This window comes from Prionailurus viverrinus, chromosome D1 (genome assembly GCF_022837055.1).
Source record: "Prionailurus viverrinus isolate Anna chromosome D1, UM_Priviv_1.0, whole genome shotgun sequence".
In the NCBI taxonomy this organism is placed as follows: Eukaryota; Metazoa; Chordata; class Mammalia; order Carnivora; family Felidae; genus Prionailurus; species Prionailurus viverrinus.
Window position 1 is genome coordinate 27134868 of NC_062570.1, and position 20679 is coordinate 27155546.

Sequence of the window (20679 nt, forward strand, 5' to 3'; positions counted from 1 at the left end):
TTTTATAAAAAATTAAGGACTCCTACAGATGTACATTTTTGATAAAGTATTAAAAAAAGACAACAGAGTTTTATATTTAGAGACCTCTGAAATGACCTTTAAAGCTTACATTTTATCAGTCTTTATGCTTCAGGCTTCTTCATTTGTAAAGAGACATGTTCAGTCATAATACTAGTTAGTGGTAGAGTCAGAACTAAAACCTGACTTCCTTAGATACTCTATAAATCAGAAAGGAATTCTATCATAAATTATTAATGAAAAGCATGAGCTTTAAATTGAAAGAAAAAGGAAATTTAATTGAAAATAATCATATCCATTATAGTTGCTGTTGAAGTTCTTTTCTTTTATTGGTAAATATATATCCCTTTATATAGAATTAAAAAAAAAGAGAAGTGGTCAAAAGTTTTGACATCCAAAGAGTCTGAATTAATTCAGTACCACTAAGAATCATCTAACACGGTAAATTTTCCAATAAGGTCTATATTACTTTAAGCTTAATTACTGAAAATACAAAAAACTAAAACCCAAGAAACAAAAAAGACAAAGCAAGAGGTAAGTAGTCTACTTCTGTAGGGAAAAATTTCCAATACCAACTAGAAAAATATTTATAATTGTATATACCTAGAAGATCCAGCAAAATTGTATCAGATCAGGAGATGAGAGTATGGACAGTGGAAATTTAAAAGGAACGTGACTGAGTAGCCAGCAACCTGATAAGCATAGCAGGCCGCCCTGACAGCAGGAAAAGAGAGTTTAGTAAGCGGTTTTCCTGGCTCGTTTTTGTTGTGCGCCTCACCTGCTCTGGAAGTAGTTTGCTAGCTCTGACGCTTCATGGTTCAGACTCCTCAGGTGCACGATTAAATTTCCAGAGTTGGTGAACATGGCGCCACATGTTTTGCACTCGTAAATCCGAGGCTTGCGGATAATGTGCCGGGAAACCCTCATGTGGTGTTTATATTCCCCGAAGGAAGTGAAAGTGGCACTACATATCTGGCACCGGAAACAGCGTTTACCTTCATGCTTTAGGCGATGCATCTTTAGCGAGTAAGCCCTGGTGAACTTTTTCCCACAGCGGTCACACTGAAATGGTTTAATTCCTACAAAATAAGGCAGAACAAAGTATTATCTAAAAACAAAATAAAGTGAAAGGTCACAAACCTCACAAATTTCTGAGCTACAATTTTGTAGCAACAGGCAATTTAAAAAGGCAAAAATCACCAGCAAAAATGGATTCCAATTCAACATCTCAGAAAAGGTACAGAACATTTGAAAAGTCACTAGGGCTTTAAAAAAAAAAAAAAAGGGCATTAGAAGGAGAGGTGAACTAGTTAATATATACTCAAGTTGATTTCTGAATATTCTTCTAAATCATCTATTTTACAGACTTCAAAACATAACCACAGTATTTAAACAGAATCAAATCCCCATAAATCATTTCATTAAAGTAGTAAAGTTTATATTGAAAAGATGTGAAAATGTACCCACTCTTCATTACCTGAGAAATGAGAAGAAACATCTCTGAACATAATAATCATGTTAGAACTATCATTTGGTGAATTGGATTTATGGGCATATTATGTAAAGTGATAGAAAAAATATGTAGAAACTAATATGTGAATTATGAAATATATTAATTACCTCTTCAATTATCATAGTTTTAGCAAAAAAAAAAAAAACCTTCAAAATACAATCTGTTGATTTAAGTCATAGGGAACTGATATTATTAGCTCAGGGACTATTAGACCTATCTACAGAAGAGGAAAGCAAGATGACAACACAGCTGAAAACAGGAGCAAAGATTTCCTATACTCATCAGAGGTGTACCCACAAGAATTTTGTTGCCTTTTTGTGATCACTGAACTTAAATTTCAAATGTTTTACATGTAATTTATTTAAAATCTTTTATCCTAAAAAATGCTGCAAAGCTGATTAATCAGGGCACAGAGAAATTTAGGATGGCAGAATTAAAATTAAATTTTAAATAATTAAATGTAAATTTCTAAAAACACTTCTTATTTGGAAATAATTCCATTCATAAAGAGTAGTTACAAGAATAGTACAAAGAACAGCAATAAATACCCTTTTAGTTCCATTTGCTCTACCATCTGTACCTGTGCTTCTCTATCACACATATATACACACACCTAATATACCCAGTGCCTTTCATTTATGTCTACACATACACCCCACCAAGTTTTAATCCGAATACTTATGCCTGTGGCAAATGTATTAAACAAATAGCTTTCTGACACTGTACCATTTTACCAACAGACTTAGGCTTATCTGATTTCTCAGAGACATATTTTTTAAACTCAGAAACATCTGTTTTCTATTTTTAACTGAGATTCCAAATGTAATGTTTCAAGTACTCATTTATGCAACAGTAGGGAAGACAACATTACCTGAGTGGATGAGCATGTGCTGTTTTAGGTTCTGAATACGGGTGAATCGTACCCCGCAAGTTGGACACTGAAAAGGTCTATCTGGACCGTTTGGACTTGGTCGTTCCGTACTGCTGGTAGAAGGAGCTATGTAGAGTTGGTAGGGATACTGAACATTTTCCAATCTAAAAAAAGACCAAAGGAGGGAGGAAGATTCTGATTTTTAAGCTGAATAAACATTTCTGCACAACTTTAATGAACAAAAGAAAAAAATGACTTTTTGAGAGTTTAACTGTTAAAAGTTCCATTTATAGCAATATGAAAAACAATGTTGAATTGTCCAGAATGTCCAACATCCTAAGGACATACTATGACAGAATGTATCATAAATGGTTTTACCTTAGAAATTCTTAATCTCTTTAATCCTTTCCTTCTTACTACTGCTTTAATTTAGGCCCTCATCAACACAAGGTTGAATTAATAACTCCCTCTCTTTAGCCCCCAACCCCTCCAATACATCCCTCTGTTTCACAGTGATCTCTCTGACTAAATCAACACCCATTTTAAAATCCTGCAATGGCTGTTACCTTCAGAATAAAGTCTGAACACCTTTGCAAGGCATACAAACCTCCTCATGTTCTGGGTTGTGTACTTTTCCAGCCGCATTTCTTCTCATATTCCCCAAACATACCATATACCAAGCAGTTCCTAATAGTTCTCTCTCAATGTTGTCCTTTTATTCATTTAACTGATGATGATGCTCTTTAGAGATGGGTATGACTGGATAAGCGAGGTTTAGAAGGGGAGTTAGAGGTCTTGGCCATGTTAAGTCTGAAATGCCCTTATATATCTATGTGGAGATAGATACGAAGCAGGGAGGGACAACTCTAAGATAATGACCTGGGATTTATGGGCAAAGAGATAAGGATTTGGTAAACTTTTTCTGTAGTAGGGCAAACAGTAAATATTTTTCACTTTGCACACCACATGATCTCTGTTTCAAATACTCAACTCTGCTATCCAGACAATACGTAAACAAATGAGCACAGCTATATTGGAACACCTGATTTACAAATAAAGGTGGTAAATTGGAATTGGCCCACAGTTCACAGTTCACCAACCTTTAGATACTATTTAAAATACTACCTGGGGTGCCTGGGTGACTCAGTCGGTTGGGTGTCCAACTTCAGCTCAGGTCATGATCTCATGGTTTGTGGGTTTGAGCCCTGTGTCAGGCTCTGTACTGACAACTCAAGAGCCTGGAGCCTGCTTTGGATTCTGTGTCTGATGCTCTGTCTGCCCCTCCCCCACTTGTGCTCTGTCTCTCAAAAAAAATAAATGTAAAAAAAAATTTTAAAAACTACTTAAAAGTGATTATTTAGATAGATACTAGATATAGATACTATTTAAAAATGATGGGCCTGAGCAGTTTTAAAATGTCGAATAAACCTTGTATAGGTGGTCTACTTTATGATGTAATAATGCTACCTCTTTACTCTGAAAGAGAAAATGAGGTACCCAATAAACTACTTATGTAATTCCAAGTTAAAATGTTTGAATTTACAGTTGCAAGTACATCCTCCCCCTTTTAAAGTTTATTTTATTTTTGAGAGACAGAGAGAGAAAGAGAGAGACCAAGAAAGAGCATGTGCAAGGGGGTGGGGGAGGTGGAGAGGGAGGGAGAGAATCCCAAGCAGGTTCCATGCTCAACATGGAGGCAGACTTGGAGCTTGATCCCATGACTGTGAGGTCATGACCTCAGCTTATATGACACTTAACCAACTGAGCCGACCAGGTGCCTCACAAGTACACCCCTTTATAGAAAATGACAGACTATGTTGGTACTAACCGATCATCATCATCTGCATGAGCATTAGTGCTAGAAGTGTTTTGAAGCGTAGGTAACCCTTCAGTGACACCTTCATCTACCGAACCTGTGAATAAAAGGAAAAAAAAGAGGATAGCAGTCAATACTTTGGTATATATAAGCCAAGCTATTAACTGCAATCTGTATCTCCGAGCCCATAAAACAAAGAATATAAAGAAATCTTTAAAAAGAAACTGTAAGACAACAGTCTTATATTACTATTTAAATTCTTTTAGGAGTGTTTCTTTGATAGAAATTTCAGAAACAAGCAAATTCAAATGTAAACAAAAATTCACATAAAATTAAATAATGTTATAACAATCATTTAAGGAAGTACTATCTTTATTTTTGAAAACTTTATTGTGACATAGGACTTACTATACATAGAATTTTTATGTAGAATTAAAAAGACAGCTATAAAGTGAATGCCTCCTTGCGCAACCTCCACACAAGTTCCACTAATACAATGCCAGCATCCTAGAAGTCCCCATTTACCCCTCCCTAATCACAAACCCTTCCTTCCAAGAGGTAACCACTCTCCTGTCTTTTTTTTTTTTTAATCATTATTTCATTCCCTTTTTTCTTGTCCCTCTTCCTTTTAAAAGTAATTTTATCTCCAACACATGTACCTATAAACTAGAGGTTGGTTCTTGCTGGAACACAGCCACGAACCATCTAGGGCTGCTTTTACACCACAGTGGCAGAGTGGAATAACTGCAGTTATGACAGAGGCCATGTGGCAGCTAAGTCTAAAATATTTACTATCATGCCCTTTAAGGGTAATTGGCAACCCTCACCATCAACATACAGTTTAGTGTTACTGCCTGCAAGCTTTATATAAATTGAGTTACACTATATGTATTCTTATCTCCTCTTTCCTTCAGTATTATGAAGCTTAAACAGTTTGTAATATTCATAATCTATCCATTTCACTCTTAATGATGGGCAGTGCGAGGCTATTATGAACAATGCTGCCGTGGGTATTCTTGTACAAGTAACTTAATACACAATACATACATGCATGCCTTTTCTAGGATACCTATACTTAGGAATGAAATTGCTAGATCATAGGCTACGTTTATCTGACTTCACTAGAAAGTGCTAAACTCTTTTCCAAAGTGATAGTACTAAATTTACATCACTATTTCCAGTGTATGAGAGGTCATTCTATACCTCATCAACACATGGTACTGTCAGAGTTTTAAAATTTTGCTAACTTGGTGGATGTGTAGCAATATTTCATTCGTGGTTTGTGTTTTATTTCCCTTACTACCAATGAGGTTGAGCACTTTTTCATATATATACTGAACCCCGTGGTGGGTGAAATGCCTGTTTGAGGCTTGTTACTCAGTTGTTTGCTTTTTACTATGAGTTTTTTTTTTCCTTCGTATTTCAGTAATACAGGTTACAAATATTTTTGCCTCTTCCATGGCTTATCTTTTTACTCTTCTGATGACCAAACATTTAAATTTCATTTTTATTATTTTTTAAAAATAGGATTACTATGTATGTCAAGAGTTTTAACATTAAAATTTTTTTTAATGTTTTTATTTATTTTTGAGAGAGAGCGAGCATGAGCAGGGGAGGGGCAGAGAGAAAGGGAGACACAGAATCCAAAGCAGGCTCCAGGCTCTGAGCTGTCAGCACAGAGCCTGATGTGTGGCTTGAACTCGTGAACCATGAGCTCATGACCTGAGCCAAAGTTGGACGCTTAACTGACTGAGCCACCCAGGTGCCCCTAAAAATAGTATTTTCCTTTATGGCTGTGGCTTTTTGGTCTTATTTTTAAGAGTCCTGGGGCCCCTGGCTGGCTCAGTTGGTGGAGTGAGAAACTGTTCATCTCAGGGTTGTGAATTTGAGTCCCATGTTGGGTATAGAGATTACTTAAAACCTTAAAAGAATAAAAATAAAAATTCTTCCTTATTTCAAATTATCTTATGAAAAATTTTTGTTTTGCCTTTGACATTTACGTCTTTTTTATTTTTTTTAAGTTTATTTATTTTGAGAGAAAGCAAGTGTGAGTGTGTTTGTGGGGGGTGGGGGGGGGGTGGGGGGGGGCAGAGAGCAAGAGAATCCAAAGCAGTTTCGGCACTGTCCATGTAGATCTCACAGACTCGATCTCACAAACTGTAAGATCATAACCTGAGCCGAAATCCAGAGTTGGACACAACGGACTGAGTCACCCAGGTGCCCCTAGATCTTTTCTTTAATCCACTTGGAGCTGATTTCATAATCAATCACATTTATTGAAGTCTGTCTTTTCTTCTCTGCAGTGCTCTAAGTGCTCTCATGCATGGGTCTGTTTCCAGGTTCTCTATTAGTCTCAACTTATATTAATGCCAATCTTTAGTTACTAGAGCTTTTTAAATCTTGGTATCAGGTAGACCAGCAAGTCTTCTCATCTTGTTCATTTGCTTCCTGAATAACTTGGCTATTCTTGGCCCTTTGCATTTCTCTATACATTTTAAAATGAGCTTGCTAAACATAAATGGTTAATAATCATTCTATTCCCCCCTCTCTATTAGTTTGGAAATTACATAATCCTTCCCCCTTTTTTACTGGTTACTTTAGAAATTAGACACATAATTATCAAAGTCTCAGTTAAACAAAACTTTTTTTTTTATTATAAATTTTTTTTCAACGTTTATTTATTTTTGGGACAGAGAGAGACAGAGCATGAACGGGGGAGGGACAGAGAGAGAGGGAGACACAGAATCGGAAACAGGCTCCAGGCTCTGAGCCATCAGCCCAGAGCCCGACGCGGGGCTCAAACTCACGGACCTCGAGATCGTGACCTGGCTGAAGTCGGACGCTTAACCGACTGTGCCACCCAGGCGCCCCTAAACGAAACTTTTGAACATTAAGGATCTTAGGACAGTTTAAATCCAATTTCCACACAATCTTATTCTGCAACTTATGAATTATTGAGATTCAATAAGATTCAATAAATTATTGTTACTCTTTTATGCAAGCAGCATTTACCTACATTTGTCCATTCACTTCACTTCTTCCTTCACTCTTCATTCCTTCTTATATTAGACCTTCCATCTGTGTTCACTTTGTGTCTGCCTGAAGTCTGTCCTTAAGAATTTTCTTTTGTGAGGTTTTGCTGATGAATCCTGTTTCTGTTTCTTTGAAAATATCTATTATTTCAGTTTCATTGTCAAGAGCTATTTTTACTGTGTAGACATCTAGACTGGCCGTTATTTTCTTTTAGCACACTGAGGATATTATCTCACTGGTTTCTGATGCTATTAAAACGTCATACTTCTGAAGATAATGTCTTGTTTTGTCTTATTATTTTCTAAATTTTGTCTGTAATATGTCTAGGTTTGTATTTTTATTGTTCCTATTTGAGATTTGCTGGCCTCGAATCTATGGATTGATGTCTTTCATCAATTTTAGAAAATTCTCATTCTCTCTTCTCTTCTTAGGATGTCATCAAACCTCTGTTTGCATTTCCATAACCCTTATCCTCTTCTCCACTGTAGTTTCTACCATTGTCACTGTGAAGGTTAATTTTGTGTATCAACTTTACTGGGCTAAGGGATGCCTAGATAGCTGGTAAACCATTATTCCTGGGTGTGTCTGTTAAGAACATTTCTGGAAAGACTAGCATTTGAATTGGTAGACTAAAAGTAAAGAAGATACTCCACCACAGTGGGGTATCATCCAATCTGTTGAGGCCAGAATAGAACAAAAAGTTAGAAGAATAAATTTGCTCTCTCTCCTTGAGCTGGGGTATCCATTTTCTCCTGTTCTTGGACACCAGCACTTCCAGTTCATGGGCCTTTGGACTTGGGACTTATACCATCAACCCTACAGTTCTCAGACTTTCAAGATTTGTATTGGAATGACACCACCGGCTTTCCAGGTCTAGCTGGCAGATGGTGGACTGTGGGACTCAGCCACCATAAATACATGACTGAGTCCCTCCTAAGATATCTCCTTCTATATACCTATATATACCTATTGGTTGTTTCTCTGGAGGACCCTAAAATACAATACAGTCTCTCTCTGGGTAGCATTCAGGTGATTTGTTTAAATTTATCTTCTGATTCATCACTTCTCTCTTCTGCAAAATCCAATATGCTGCTAAAAGGTTGACAGAATTATTTTGGTTACTTTTTTCTTTTCTAGAAGTTCTATTTTATCCCCTCAAATGTGCTACAAGTTTTTTATAGTATACTGTTGTCTGTAATTATTGTTCAAGCTTGTTTATTTCATTAAACCTAGTAAGCATATTTATTTTATATCTGTGCGTGAAAACTACGCCAATTTATTTCTGCTGCCTGTTTTTGTTTTCCTGTTGGTTATCTTTCTGCTGTGTTTCCTTGTGTGCCCTGGTTGTTTTTCACAGTCGTTACGGCCCTTGAAAAGGACTTGTAGAGGAATGATTTGCTTAGGTGAAGATGCATATACCCTGTTCCAGGGAAGCTTTGTTTGCTTCTTCTGCTAGGTTCCTGGAGGGCACTACTTAAACAAATTCAATGAAATTCCCTGGCCTCCTGGTGCAAGGAATAATCGGGATCTAAATCTGCAAGAAGGCTGGTCACTGGCCACAACTTCTCAGGGATATGTTTTTTACCCCTTTTCCTTTCCATCTTCTGGTTTGCTCACTGCCAAGGCAGCTGTTTCTACAGTCAGTCCCCTGGAGACTGGAGGAAGGGGAACAGGTTTAGTTGTAGTGGGAAAGTCCTTTGGGGTCCCTACTTAGTGTAGAGAAACTTCCCTAAGACTTCACAACTTTAACATGCTCTGGGCCTTAACTTCTATTTGCCTTGCTCTTTTAGTTGATGAACCAAAGCCAATTCGTGTTCTGACAAATGTCTTAGGAAACAACCAGTTTTAGTGCTCTGACATCCACTTACCTCTCTGGGTTGTGCTCCCTCCATCCCAAATTTAACCTGGTAGGTCCCTAATTATCCTTTCAAATACTTTCAAGGTAACTTAAAAAAACAAAACCCACATTGCTGTTTTTAGTGGGAGGGGAGATCAAACAACCTAGCCTGTTCAAATCAGAGACTGAATTTGTCAATGTATTTATTGTATGCTGTTTCACCAAATGAAAAACCTGAGCTTACTGAAGTTTTAAGAGCAAGCATGCTTTTGCTTGCAATATTTTAGTGAAAGCTGAACTGAACTAATTGTAACAGTTTGCATAATACAATATACATGTGGATATTTAATAAATATCATCTGTTAATAGACAGAATGAAATTTCCTTCTGATGAAAACTTAGAATCCAGTACTTCAATTTTCCCCTTTGGAACACTTGAATTAGTTGACATTACTAGGAAATGAATACATTTTCCACTTAAATAAAATTTTCCAAAAAAAAAAAAAATATATAACCTAATCCCTTTTGAGGCATCCAAACTTACTTTAGTAAGGGATCTGTGCTAGAAAATTTGTGACAATTTGCCTTGACTTCTTAAAAAAAGAATACTAATATAATTTGTTTCTTGATGACTCATAGCAATCATCAAGAACACCAATTATTATACTATGTTCTAATACACTGATAAAATTTTTGAAAGGAGACAGGACTATGTGCATTTACATTCATCCCTAACTGTATCCATATTCTTCCTGCACACCTCCTCCTCACCCCTCAACCTTACCCTTACTGGTGTGTTTAGCATTTCTGCGCATGCCTTTTTCTTTCTTTCTTTTTTTTTTTTTGAGAGAGAGAGAGACAGAGAGAGAGAGAGAGAGAGAGCGAGCGCGCACACACACAGGTGTGTGAGTGGTAAAGGGGCAGATAAGAGAGTCTCAAGCAGGTTTCATGCTCAGCCCCGACATGGGGCTCAATTCCACAACCCTGAGATAATGGCCTGAGCTGAAATCAAGAGTCAGAGGCTCAAATGACTGAACCACCCAGGGGCCCCAGTGCCTGCCTTGTCTTTTTCTCTTTCCCTTACTATCAAAGACGTTTATGCTTTTCCTTATGCCTACTTATCCAACTTATTCCAAATCCTTCTGATTTTTTTTTTAAGATTTATTTTTGAGAGAGCATCATGTATAAGTGGGGGTGGGGCAGAGAGAGAGGGAGACAGGGGATACAGAGCAACAGCGCTGACAGCAGCAAGCCTGATGTGGGGCTCAAAACTCATGAACCCAGAGATCATGACCTGAGTGGAAGTCGACCACCCAGGTATCCCTTTTTGATTTGTTTTCAATACAGCTTAGGAGACCTGATATTGTTGATTCTGTTTAAGAAACGTTCACTTGTCAATATTTCCCCATTCTCACTTTTTCCTTAAAGAAAAGGGAACTAAACATTAACATTTCAATCTGTCCTAGGATAAAAACTGGAAAATTCCCAGTATTTGGACCTGATCACCATGGACACACACAGAAAAATCTACTTTATAGTAGTATTCTGGTTATTCAGAGTGCTGGCAATATTAAAGGTTACAGGCAAAGACCTGCAAAAAAAGACTGGAGGTTGTGACTAGGGCAAGTCAGGAAGACTGATCTCACATTTGCTCCCCACAATCAGATTACACTACTTCTAGGAGGTAGTGCAGTCTTGGTGAGGTGGAAATAAAACCCACTCTGCTCTGGACTGATTCTAGCATTGTCAAGAGTTTGCTTAAAATGCTGGTCAAAAAGAACTAAAATGCAGTATAAGATACATCTAGTAGATGTGTCCTGTTAAAACAGGTATCAGTAAGATACCTCTAAGAGGTATGACATAGATGAACCCTGAAAATATAGGGGCACCTGCCTGGATGGCTCAGTCTGACTTTGGCTCAGGTCATGCATGATCTAATAGTTCATGAGTTTGAGGCCCACATCGGGCTCTCTGCTGTCAGCAAGGAGCCTGCTTAGGATACTCTGTCCCCTCTCTCACTCATGTACTCACTTTCAAAAATAAACATAAAAAAAGACAAAAAAAAAAAAAACCAACAAAAAACCCCAAAAATATTACAGAAAGTGACAGAAGCCAGTCAGAAAAGACCACATATTGCATGATCCCATTTATATGAAATACCTAGAATAGGCAAATCTACAGAAAGTGTATTTGCATTTGCCTAGGGCTAGGGTGAGACTAGGAGGGAGTCACGGCTAAGAGTTATATGGCTTAACAGGGTTTCTTTTTAGGGTGATGAAAATGTTATAAACTTGGGGGGGGTGCCTGGGTGACTCAGTCATTAAGCATCTGACTTCAGCTCAGATCATGATCTCATGGTTCATGGGTTTGAGCCCTGCTTCTGGTTCTGAGCTGACAGCTTGGAGCCTGGAGCCTGCTTCAGATTCTCTCGTGCTCTCTCTCTCTCTCTGTCCCCCTTCTGCTTGTGCTCTCTCTCTCTCAAAAATAAAATAAAATGAGGCGGCTTCGTGGTGCGCAGGCGCACTGCGGAGACCGTCATTAAAAAAACAAAAACAAAAACAAAAACAAAAAAAAATAAATAAAATGATAAAATAAAGTAAAATAAAATAAAAGGTTATAAACTTAGACTGTGGGGGGTGGTTGCACAACCTTGTGAATATACTAACAGCCACTGAAGTATACACTTTCATGGGTGAATTTTATATGTAAGTTGTATTTCTTTTTCTCTTCTTTTGTTTTAAGTAGGCTTCACACCTAGCATGGAGCCTAATGCAGGGCTTGAACTCACGACCCTGAGATAGAGACCTGAGCTGAGATCAAGAGTTGGACACTTAGCTACTGTGTCACCCAGGTGCCCCTTTGTAAGTTTGTATTTCAGTGAAAAGAAAACTTTTTTCAATGAAGAGGTTTTAAAAAGGGAAAACCATATAAGTATTTTTTCAATTTTGTCTTTGTTTCCCTGAACACTGCTCTGCTTACTTTCATATGCCCAGAATCAGGTTTTGTCTGGTTCCTGATCAATGACAACTGTCCTTTAGCCAAGCCCTGAAATAAAAAGTTACACAAGCATTATTCTTATGGACCATCATAATTCTCAACGGGTTGTCTCAATCCAAAACTGCCATCTCTTCTAGGTCAAACATCTGCTTCCTTTATGTTTCTTCTCTGTAACACCAACTAGTACACTTATCTCTCAGCTAACACAATTCTACCAATGACAATTTGGAGCTGCAAGTGGCCATTTTGGGGGGAGCTTCTGACATAAACAAGACTGTTCACTTGAGATGCATCAACACTATGCAACACTGGAGTGGGGATTTTATTTTATTATTTTATTTTATTTTATTTTTCAACGTTTATTTATTTTTGGGACAGAGAGAGACAGAGCATGAACGGGGGAGGGGCAGAGAGAGATGGAGACACAGAATCGGAAACAGGCTCCAGCCTCTGAGACATCAGCCCAGAGCCCGACGCGGGGCTCGAACTCCCGGACCGCGAGATCGTGACCTGGCTGAAGTCGGACGCTCAACCAACTGCGCCACCCAGGCGCCCCTGGAGTGGGGATTTTAAAAGGTACTGCCGTGGATATTTCCAATGTGTGCCTTTGCTGTCACTGACACAACCCTGGTAAAACCTGGATATAGACCAGGGCACCTGGGTGGCTCAGTTGGTTAAGTGTCCGACTCTTGGTTTCAGCTCAGGTTATGATCGCACGGTCTGTGAGTTCGAGCCCTGAATCAGGCTGTGCTGACAGCACGGAGACTGCTGGGGATCCTCTGTCTTTCTCTCTCTCTGCACCTCCTCTGCTTGCTCACTCACTCTCTCAAAACAAACATTAAAAAAAAAAAAAATACAGATGTCCTGTTCCTTAAAAAAAAAAAAAAAAAAAAAGCATGGCTACAGACCAAACAATGAAGTACACTTTTAAATACCTCCAAATGAGCAATCAATTTGTTCTGATTATTGTTTATTTTTAGGGCAGACTGAGGCTTACAATGCTAAAGAGCTATGCTGTAACGGTGGGGAAAAATTACTAGATTTTGTATTCCTGAGTGGGGAAATCCCAATTTATTCTCTAGTAACGGGACCACACATTCACTGGTATTATTATTGAAGAATTCCATAAATTTTATATCTTACTCATACTCTCCACTGTCCTTATCATCCACAAACTTCAAGAAAAATGAGGAGAACAAATATTAAGCAGTCAAAAAAAAAAGAAATCTTGTCATTTGTGTCAACATGGACTGACACAGCATTATGCTATGTGAAATCAGAGGAAGACAAATACTGTATGATCTCACTTATATTTTTTAAAATGTTTTTATTGAGAGAGAAAGATAGAATGAGTAGGTAAAGAGTAGACAGAGAGAGAGAGAATCCCAAGCAGGCTCTGCGCTGTCAGATCATGACCTGAGCTGTAATCAAGAGTTGGACAGTTAACCGACTGAGCCACCAGGCTCACTTATATGTGGAATTTAAACAAACTGAGCTCATAATTAACAGAGAAGAGAAAAGATGATGCTTGCCAGAAGCAGAGGGTTGGCAGGGTGGGAGAAATAGGTAAAGGTGGTCAAAAGGTATACATTTCCAGTATAAAATAATTAAGTCATGGGGAGGTAACGTACAGCATGGTGAGTATAGTTAATACTACATTGTGCATCTGAAAATTGCTTAAGAGAGGTCTTAAAAGTTCTCATCACAAGAGAAAAAATTATGTAACTATGTGTGGTGACAGATGTTAACTAAACATACTGCAGTGATCACTTTGCAATACATGCAAATATCACATGATTATATAATGCTGTACATCAATTATACCTGAATATTAATAATAAAAGAAAATATCCCTGGTCTAAATTAAAAGTTTTAACAGACCAAAAAGACGGGGCAAAGAACCCCACAAGTGGAATGCTAAAAAAATTGAATACCAACCATGTTTACTGTTTTCTTACTTCAAAACAAAACAAAACAAAACAAAACAAGGGAGTAAATGGATTCTAAAACTATAATCATCAAAGCACTTAAAAACCCTCAAACTTCCACAGCCCTAAGTATGGTAATGCTTGATAGCAGAAGAGCCTTGATAGCAGTAAGATAAATCCTCTTTTGGACCCACAAGTTATCTCCTTAGGAGTTAATAACAGACTACCTTTTACAAGTGGGAATTTCAGTTTAAATCTTAGGTTCTAACCTTTGCCCAGCTGATATGAATGAATACTTTAAGAGATTTGCAACTTTATCACAAACAAGTACGAGCTGCATTTTGAAAACATTCACCAAAGAAGCTTCTGAATGATTTAAAATCTGTGGAGTTTTGTTCTTCTGGAAAAGATGCCACCAGAGAAAATTTGTCACTGAGTATCACGTAGAAAGGAATTGATAAGGTATTAACAACTGATTTAGCAGTAAAATTTCAAGGTGTTGTTCAGTAGATTCACATTTCCTAACTTAGAACGACATACATCACATCCTTCAAACTACTATACATCCGTTCCTTCTAAGGGATTCTCCAGAAGATACAGACTTCAAAAATGAACAGCTTTTTCCAAGATTAATTTTCTGATTCTTCAGTAGTCTTTTCTATCTATCCCTTTATAACTAATCACCACCAGTCCTGTCTATTACAACTAATGTGATTTCTCATCTTTATCCTATTGTTTTTGACTCCCTAAGATCTCATTTTGTCACTTAAGGAAAAACAAAACTCATAGGTTTTTCCGGACCAGAGCTACTCTTTTTTTTAAGTTTATTTATTTATTTTTTTGGGAGAGAAAAAGATCACGGTGAGGGAGGTCCAGAGTTGGGGGGCAGGGGGGGGGGGGGGGCAGAGGATCTGAAGCAGGCTCTGCACTGACAGCAAGCACAGAGCCCAGTGCGGGGCTTGAATTCACAAACCATGAGATCATGACCTCAGCCAAAGTCAGACGCTTAACCAAATGAGCCACCTAGGTGCCCCTTTAGCTACTATTTTAAATTTAACAGATCACTGAATCCATTATCCTCTGTCTGATCTGAAAAAATTTAATATTCCTTTAAATATGTCAGAAGGTAGCTTCTCTTTTAATGGCCCATTGTATCATATTATATCTCAGCTCTGAGCCTTGTGAAAAAAATGTTCCTTGATCTGACATCATCAAAATGCTTCTGCTGATGTCATTACAATCCCATCATCAAGGCCTATTCAATCAGAAAGACACTAATACTGGGGCTATCCTGTTTCTGATAGTCAGAGCTTGTTCTCTTCGGAGACACTTCAGCCTAGTTTGCAGAAAATGTTTTAACTTCAGCCAAGGAATTTGTCCATTTTAAGGAACATAAAACTGACTCACTTCTGTCATAATGAATGATACTTATATTAGCCCAAACTCCCCACCAGGGAGGGGCAGAGAGAGTGAGACACAGAATCCAAAGCAGGCTCCATCCACGCTCTGAGCTGTCAGCACAGAGCCCGATGTGGGGCTCGAACTCATGAGCTGTGAGATCATGACCTGAGCTGACGTTGGACGCTTAACTGACTGAGCCACCCAGGAGCCCCAAGGAATTTGTCCATTTTAAGGGACATAAAACTGACTCACTTCTGTTGTAATGAATGATATTTATGTTCCCCAAACTCCCACCACCAGGATACTACTTCTTATGTGAACATAGGGTTTACAGGTGCCTGCTGCACACTAATTTACCTTGTGTATTTGGGGTAACTGTTAGGGATTTTCAGATTTTAAAACTACCACATCAAACTGTTCAACTACGGTATGTTCCTGGTGGTCTTTTGTTGGAAGGCACTGACATACTTAATAGACAGGTATTACTATCCTTACCTTATAGTTATGGAAACTCAGTGAGGTTAAATAACTTGCTCAAAGTCACACATCTACTAAGTGGCAGAAACCAGTAACAGAATCTAGATCTGTCTGACTCCAAATTCTAATTTTTAATCATTAGTTATACGACTTCTTTATATGTTCAGTGTTGTAATTCTACCTGTAATTCTAGCTGCCCACTTCAAACTAATTATTTATTCACTACTGCTGAGAAAAATGTCACATTACCTCTCAATATTCTGACCCCTGTAACAATCACTTTACTTTTAATGGCAGATTTTAAAATTTAGGAAAAACTGAATTCCTTTAACATAGCAAACTGTGGACTTTCTAGTACTATTTATTTTGTCTTTGATACATAAAGATGATACTTCAAGACAAATAATTAAAAAGCCATATTATGAATTCTTTCTCACTTACATTTTTCTTAAACTATACCAGATATTGATGACCACCTTTTTGAGTACCAGGACTCAACCTAAATTTAGTAGTCTTTTTTCTCTTTTATTGCTGTATTTATTGATTCTCTAAACTGGGGATGTCCGATTTTACAACCCTATGCTGTGCAACTGGCAATAAAAGGAACTTAAAAGAACAAGTAAAATCCTATATGGATTAATTTCATGGATAATCAAATTATTACTTCAGAATTTTGTAATAATGGATGTATTAAATATTATATTCTCAGTCCCTAGGAAAGACAAACTACTTTTAGATATCTTCTTTAAATAAATTAGTAAGTAAAAGTAAATACTCTTATGAAGTATTCTTACGGAATATGGAAAAAAAAAGTACTATAAACATTTTTCCTTACTCCTGCCTACATACTTTATTTTTTTTTAAATTTTTTAACTTATTATTTTTGATTTATATCCGAGTTAGTTAGCATACAGTGTAACAATGATTTCAGGAGTAGATTCCTTAATGCCCCTTAGCAATTTAGCGCACCCCACCTCCCACAACCCCTTCAACAACCTTCTGTTTGTTCTCCATATTTAAGAGTCTCTTCTGTTTTGTCCCCCTCCCTGTTTTTATATTCTTTTTGCTTCCCTTATGTTCATCTGTTTAGTATCTTAAATTCCTCATATGAGTGAAGTCATATGATATTTGTCTTTCTCTAATTTCACTTAGCATAATACCCTCCAGTTCCATCCACGTAGATGCAAGATTTCATTCTTTTTGACTGCTGAGTATATATATATATGTATACATATATACATATATACATATATATATATATATATATATATATATATATATATATATACATACATACACACACACACCACATCTTCTTTATCCATTCATCCATCGATGGACATTTCTGCCCACATATTTTGACTGCCTACTATAGCAATTTAACTTTACTGTAAGGCTTTGTTTTATTGTATAGATTTGAAGTTAAGATAGGTTAATTGAGAGTGATTACTACATTTACTGTGAAGGCAAGGAAAACAGCTCTTAGATTATTTGACTACATGATATTCAGATCATAGTTACTCACATGTCAGCTTTAAAATAGAGTCTACATCTTTGAGAGTATATATTGGAAGTAAATTATATAACTGATAGGTATATTCTACTGAAGTTCCTAACTTCTCTTAATCATGTTAGTAAGATAGAAAGGCAAAATCGAACTGATTAGATATACTTGAGAGTGATAAAATCAGACTATTTCACATGCCTAGTTAGCAAGATATTAAGATTAATATTTGGTTTCTAAGTTCTCAGATAAACGATTAAAACAGTAATATTCAGGTACACCTGGGTGGTTCAGTTGGTTGAATGTCTAACTCTTGATTTTGGCCCAGGCCATGATCTCCTGATTCATGGGGTCTATCCCCGTGTCAGGCTCTGCGCTGACGGCATGGAACCTGCTTGGGATTCTCTCTACTATCCCCCTCTGCCCCTCCCCTGCTAAGTAAATAAATATACTTAAAAACAGTAATATTCATTAAATAGTTAATTATTCAGAAAATGTTGAGGACTAAAGACTAGTAATTTAACAAAAACTCATATGAACATATAGCTACATCTCCTGCCATCAAATACATTACTGAATGTGTGTTCACTTGAACCCTTCAAAACTATCTTGACTCATGTCCATCAACAGATGAATGGATAAAGATGTAGTGTGTGTATATGTGTGTACACATATACACACACAAAGCAATCAATACTCCTCAGCCATTGAAAAAGAATGAAATCCCACCATCTGGAATAACATGGATGGACCTAGAGGGTAAAATGCTAAGTGACATAAGTCAGAGAAAGAGAAATACCATACGATTTCACTCATATGTGGAATTTAAGAAACAAAACAAAGGAAAAAAAAAGAAAACCAAAAACACTCTTAAATATAGAGAACTGATGTTACCACGGGGAAGGTGGAGGGGTAATTTGTGAAATAGGTAAAGGGAATTAAGAGTACACGTATCACCCGAGGCGCCTGGGTGGCTCAGTCGGTTGGGTGTCCGACTTCAGCTCAGGTCATGACCTCATCATTCTCGAGTTTGAGCCCCCCGTCGGGCTCTGTGCTGACAGCTCAGAGCCTGGAGTCTGTCTCAGATTCTGCGTCTTCCTCTCTCCCTCTGCCCCTTCCCTGCTTGTGCTCTCTCTCTCTCAAAAATAGGGTACACGTATCATGATGAGCACCATGTAATGTACGGATTGGTGAATCACTATATTGTACCCCTGAAACAATATAACACTATATGATAATTATACTGGATTTAAAATAAAAAAAAAAAAAAAGAAAGAAAAGAAAAATATGACTTGATCCAAATTCAGGAATATGATCTTTAATTGGTGCTGTGGGTAGAACTGTGTCTCCCTAAAAAAGATATATTCAAGTCCTAACCCCCGATACCTAGGAATGTGACCCTATTTGGAAATAGGGTCTTTGCAGATGTAATCAAGTTAGACAAGGTCATCCTGAGTAGGGGGGCCCTGATACAAGAAATGGTGTCTTTGTAAGGTAAGGGAGATTTGGTGCCAAAAACACAAGGATGGCACATGAAGACAGGTATAAATCAGGGGGATGCAACTACAAGTTGAAGAAAAGCAAGTACTAGTAACTGCCAGAAGTTGGAAAGAGGCAAAAGAATCCTCTACAGCCTTCAAAGGAGCACGGCCTTGCTGACACCTTGATTTCAGACTTCTGGCCTTCTGAACTACGAAAGAATAAACTTCTATTGTTTAAAATAATCCAGTCGTGGTACACTTTGTTGTGGCAACACTGGGAAATTCATAGAGTGGGTCAAAATTCAAGAAATCAACAAAGTTAATACAGCATTCCTGGTTCTCCAACCTTTTGGAGAAATCCTCTTTATTATTTTTTATTGGCTTTTCTTTTCTCCCTGAAGATAGCTATTTCTTAAGGATCAGTCCTTTGGTTTTAGCTCTTATATATATTTTTTCCTTGAGATTCATTCGGTCACTGCTAAAAGAAAAAGACTCAGGGGCGCTTGGGTGGCTCAGTTAGTTAAGTGTGACTTCAGCTAGGGCCATGATCTCGTGATTCATGGGTTTGAGCCCCACATCCAGCTCTGTGCTGACAGTTCGGAGCCTGGAGCCTGGAGCCTGCTTCGGATTCTGTGTCTCCCTCTCTCCCTGCCCCTCCCCTGTTCATACTCTGTATGTCTCTCTCTCTCAAAAATAAACATTAAAAACAAAAAGTTAAAAAAGAAAACAAAAACAAAAAAACGAAACTGGAAATCTTCAGTCTTGATTTCACCAATCTTCCTTTTTCAACTGCTTTGTAGCATAACATCACTTGGACCATCACCCAAGCATAATTAACCAAATTGACCTTGTTGACTTATTCTTAAAACTAGGTTGCCACCTTCTTCCAATGATTTTCAAGTCATAGTAACTGAATTTCATAGACTCCTACCCATTATATAATTACCAATATTTTTTGTACCATTCACTAAGAAAAAGTAACTGTAAAAGATTAATTATAATAAGACATTTCTATTTAGATAATATGAAAAATTATGACAAAAATCAATGAACATAAAATGTTATCACTATTTTTCTAGTCACCTAGAGGTCTCTAACCTTTCCCATTCCCTCAATCCCTATATTCAACATCATCAGGTAGTAATGATTCTCCCTTTATGAAGTCTCTCAATCTCTTAATATCCATTGTCTTTATAGTTTTACTCCAAGCATCTTCATTCATACAAAAACAACTAGTGTAACTGGTTTCTGAGACTGTCTGTCTAGCCAACCTCCACTGCATACCAATACTAAATTAATTTTCCCAACTATTTGTAAATGTGTTATTTTTATTCCCTTTAAGGTAGACTCCTTATTACCACTAGGATAAAATTCAAACTTAAATGGCCTAGCTGTGACAGACACTGCTAGTTGCACACAATATCCATTCTCCAATTTTGTTTGAGGCAGTGATATACCCACTGAACATACATCTTCTCAAATTCCCTTATAGCTAGGGGAGACCACATGACATAATCTGGCAGAAGCTTTTTAGGGATTTCTGGGAACATATGTGCTTTTCTGACACAAGCACTGCCCCTTACTAGAATATGAGGCTAAAGATGTAGCAAACATCATGTAACCATGAAGCAATAAATTTATCGATGAAACTGACCAACTAAGGATGGTGGATTATAAATATACAAGGGATACAAATATACAAGGAACCTAGGCCAATGATTACACTGTAAAGCCACCATACCAGTCCTGGACTTCCTACTTCTGAACACTTTATGGGATAAAAATAAAATCCTGTTTGGTCTA

The 20679-nt window shown here is 37.4% G+C and overlaps 1 protein-coding gene across 3 annotated transcripts in view; it reads right to left on the reverse strand.

Annotated features, from left to right (window-relative positions):
- ZBTB44 (zinc finger and BTB domain containing 44) overlaps positions 1–20679 on the reverse strand; it is a 68210-nt gene that overhangs the window by 7025 nt on the left and 40506 nt on the right. For 2 of the 3 annotated variants that reach the window (XM_047877618.1, XM_047877620.1), the window contains 3 exons: positions 4231–4315; positions 2403–2566; positions 797–1097 (listed from right to left, as the gene is read on the reverse strand). In XM_047877618.1, coding sequence (XP_047733574.1) covers positions 797–1097; positions 2403–2566; positions 4231–4315 — 550 coding nt within the window. The remainder of the gene's footprint in view (positions 1–796; positions 1098–2402; positions 2567–4230; positions 4316–20679) is intronic. The other variant, XM_047877619.1, reaches the window with a different exon arrangement.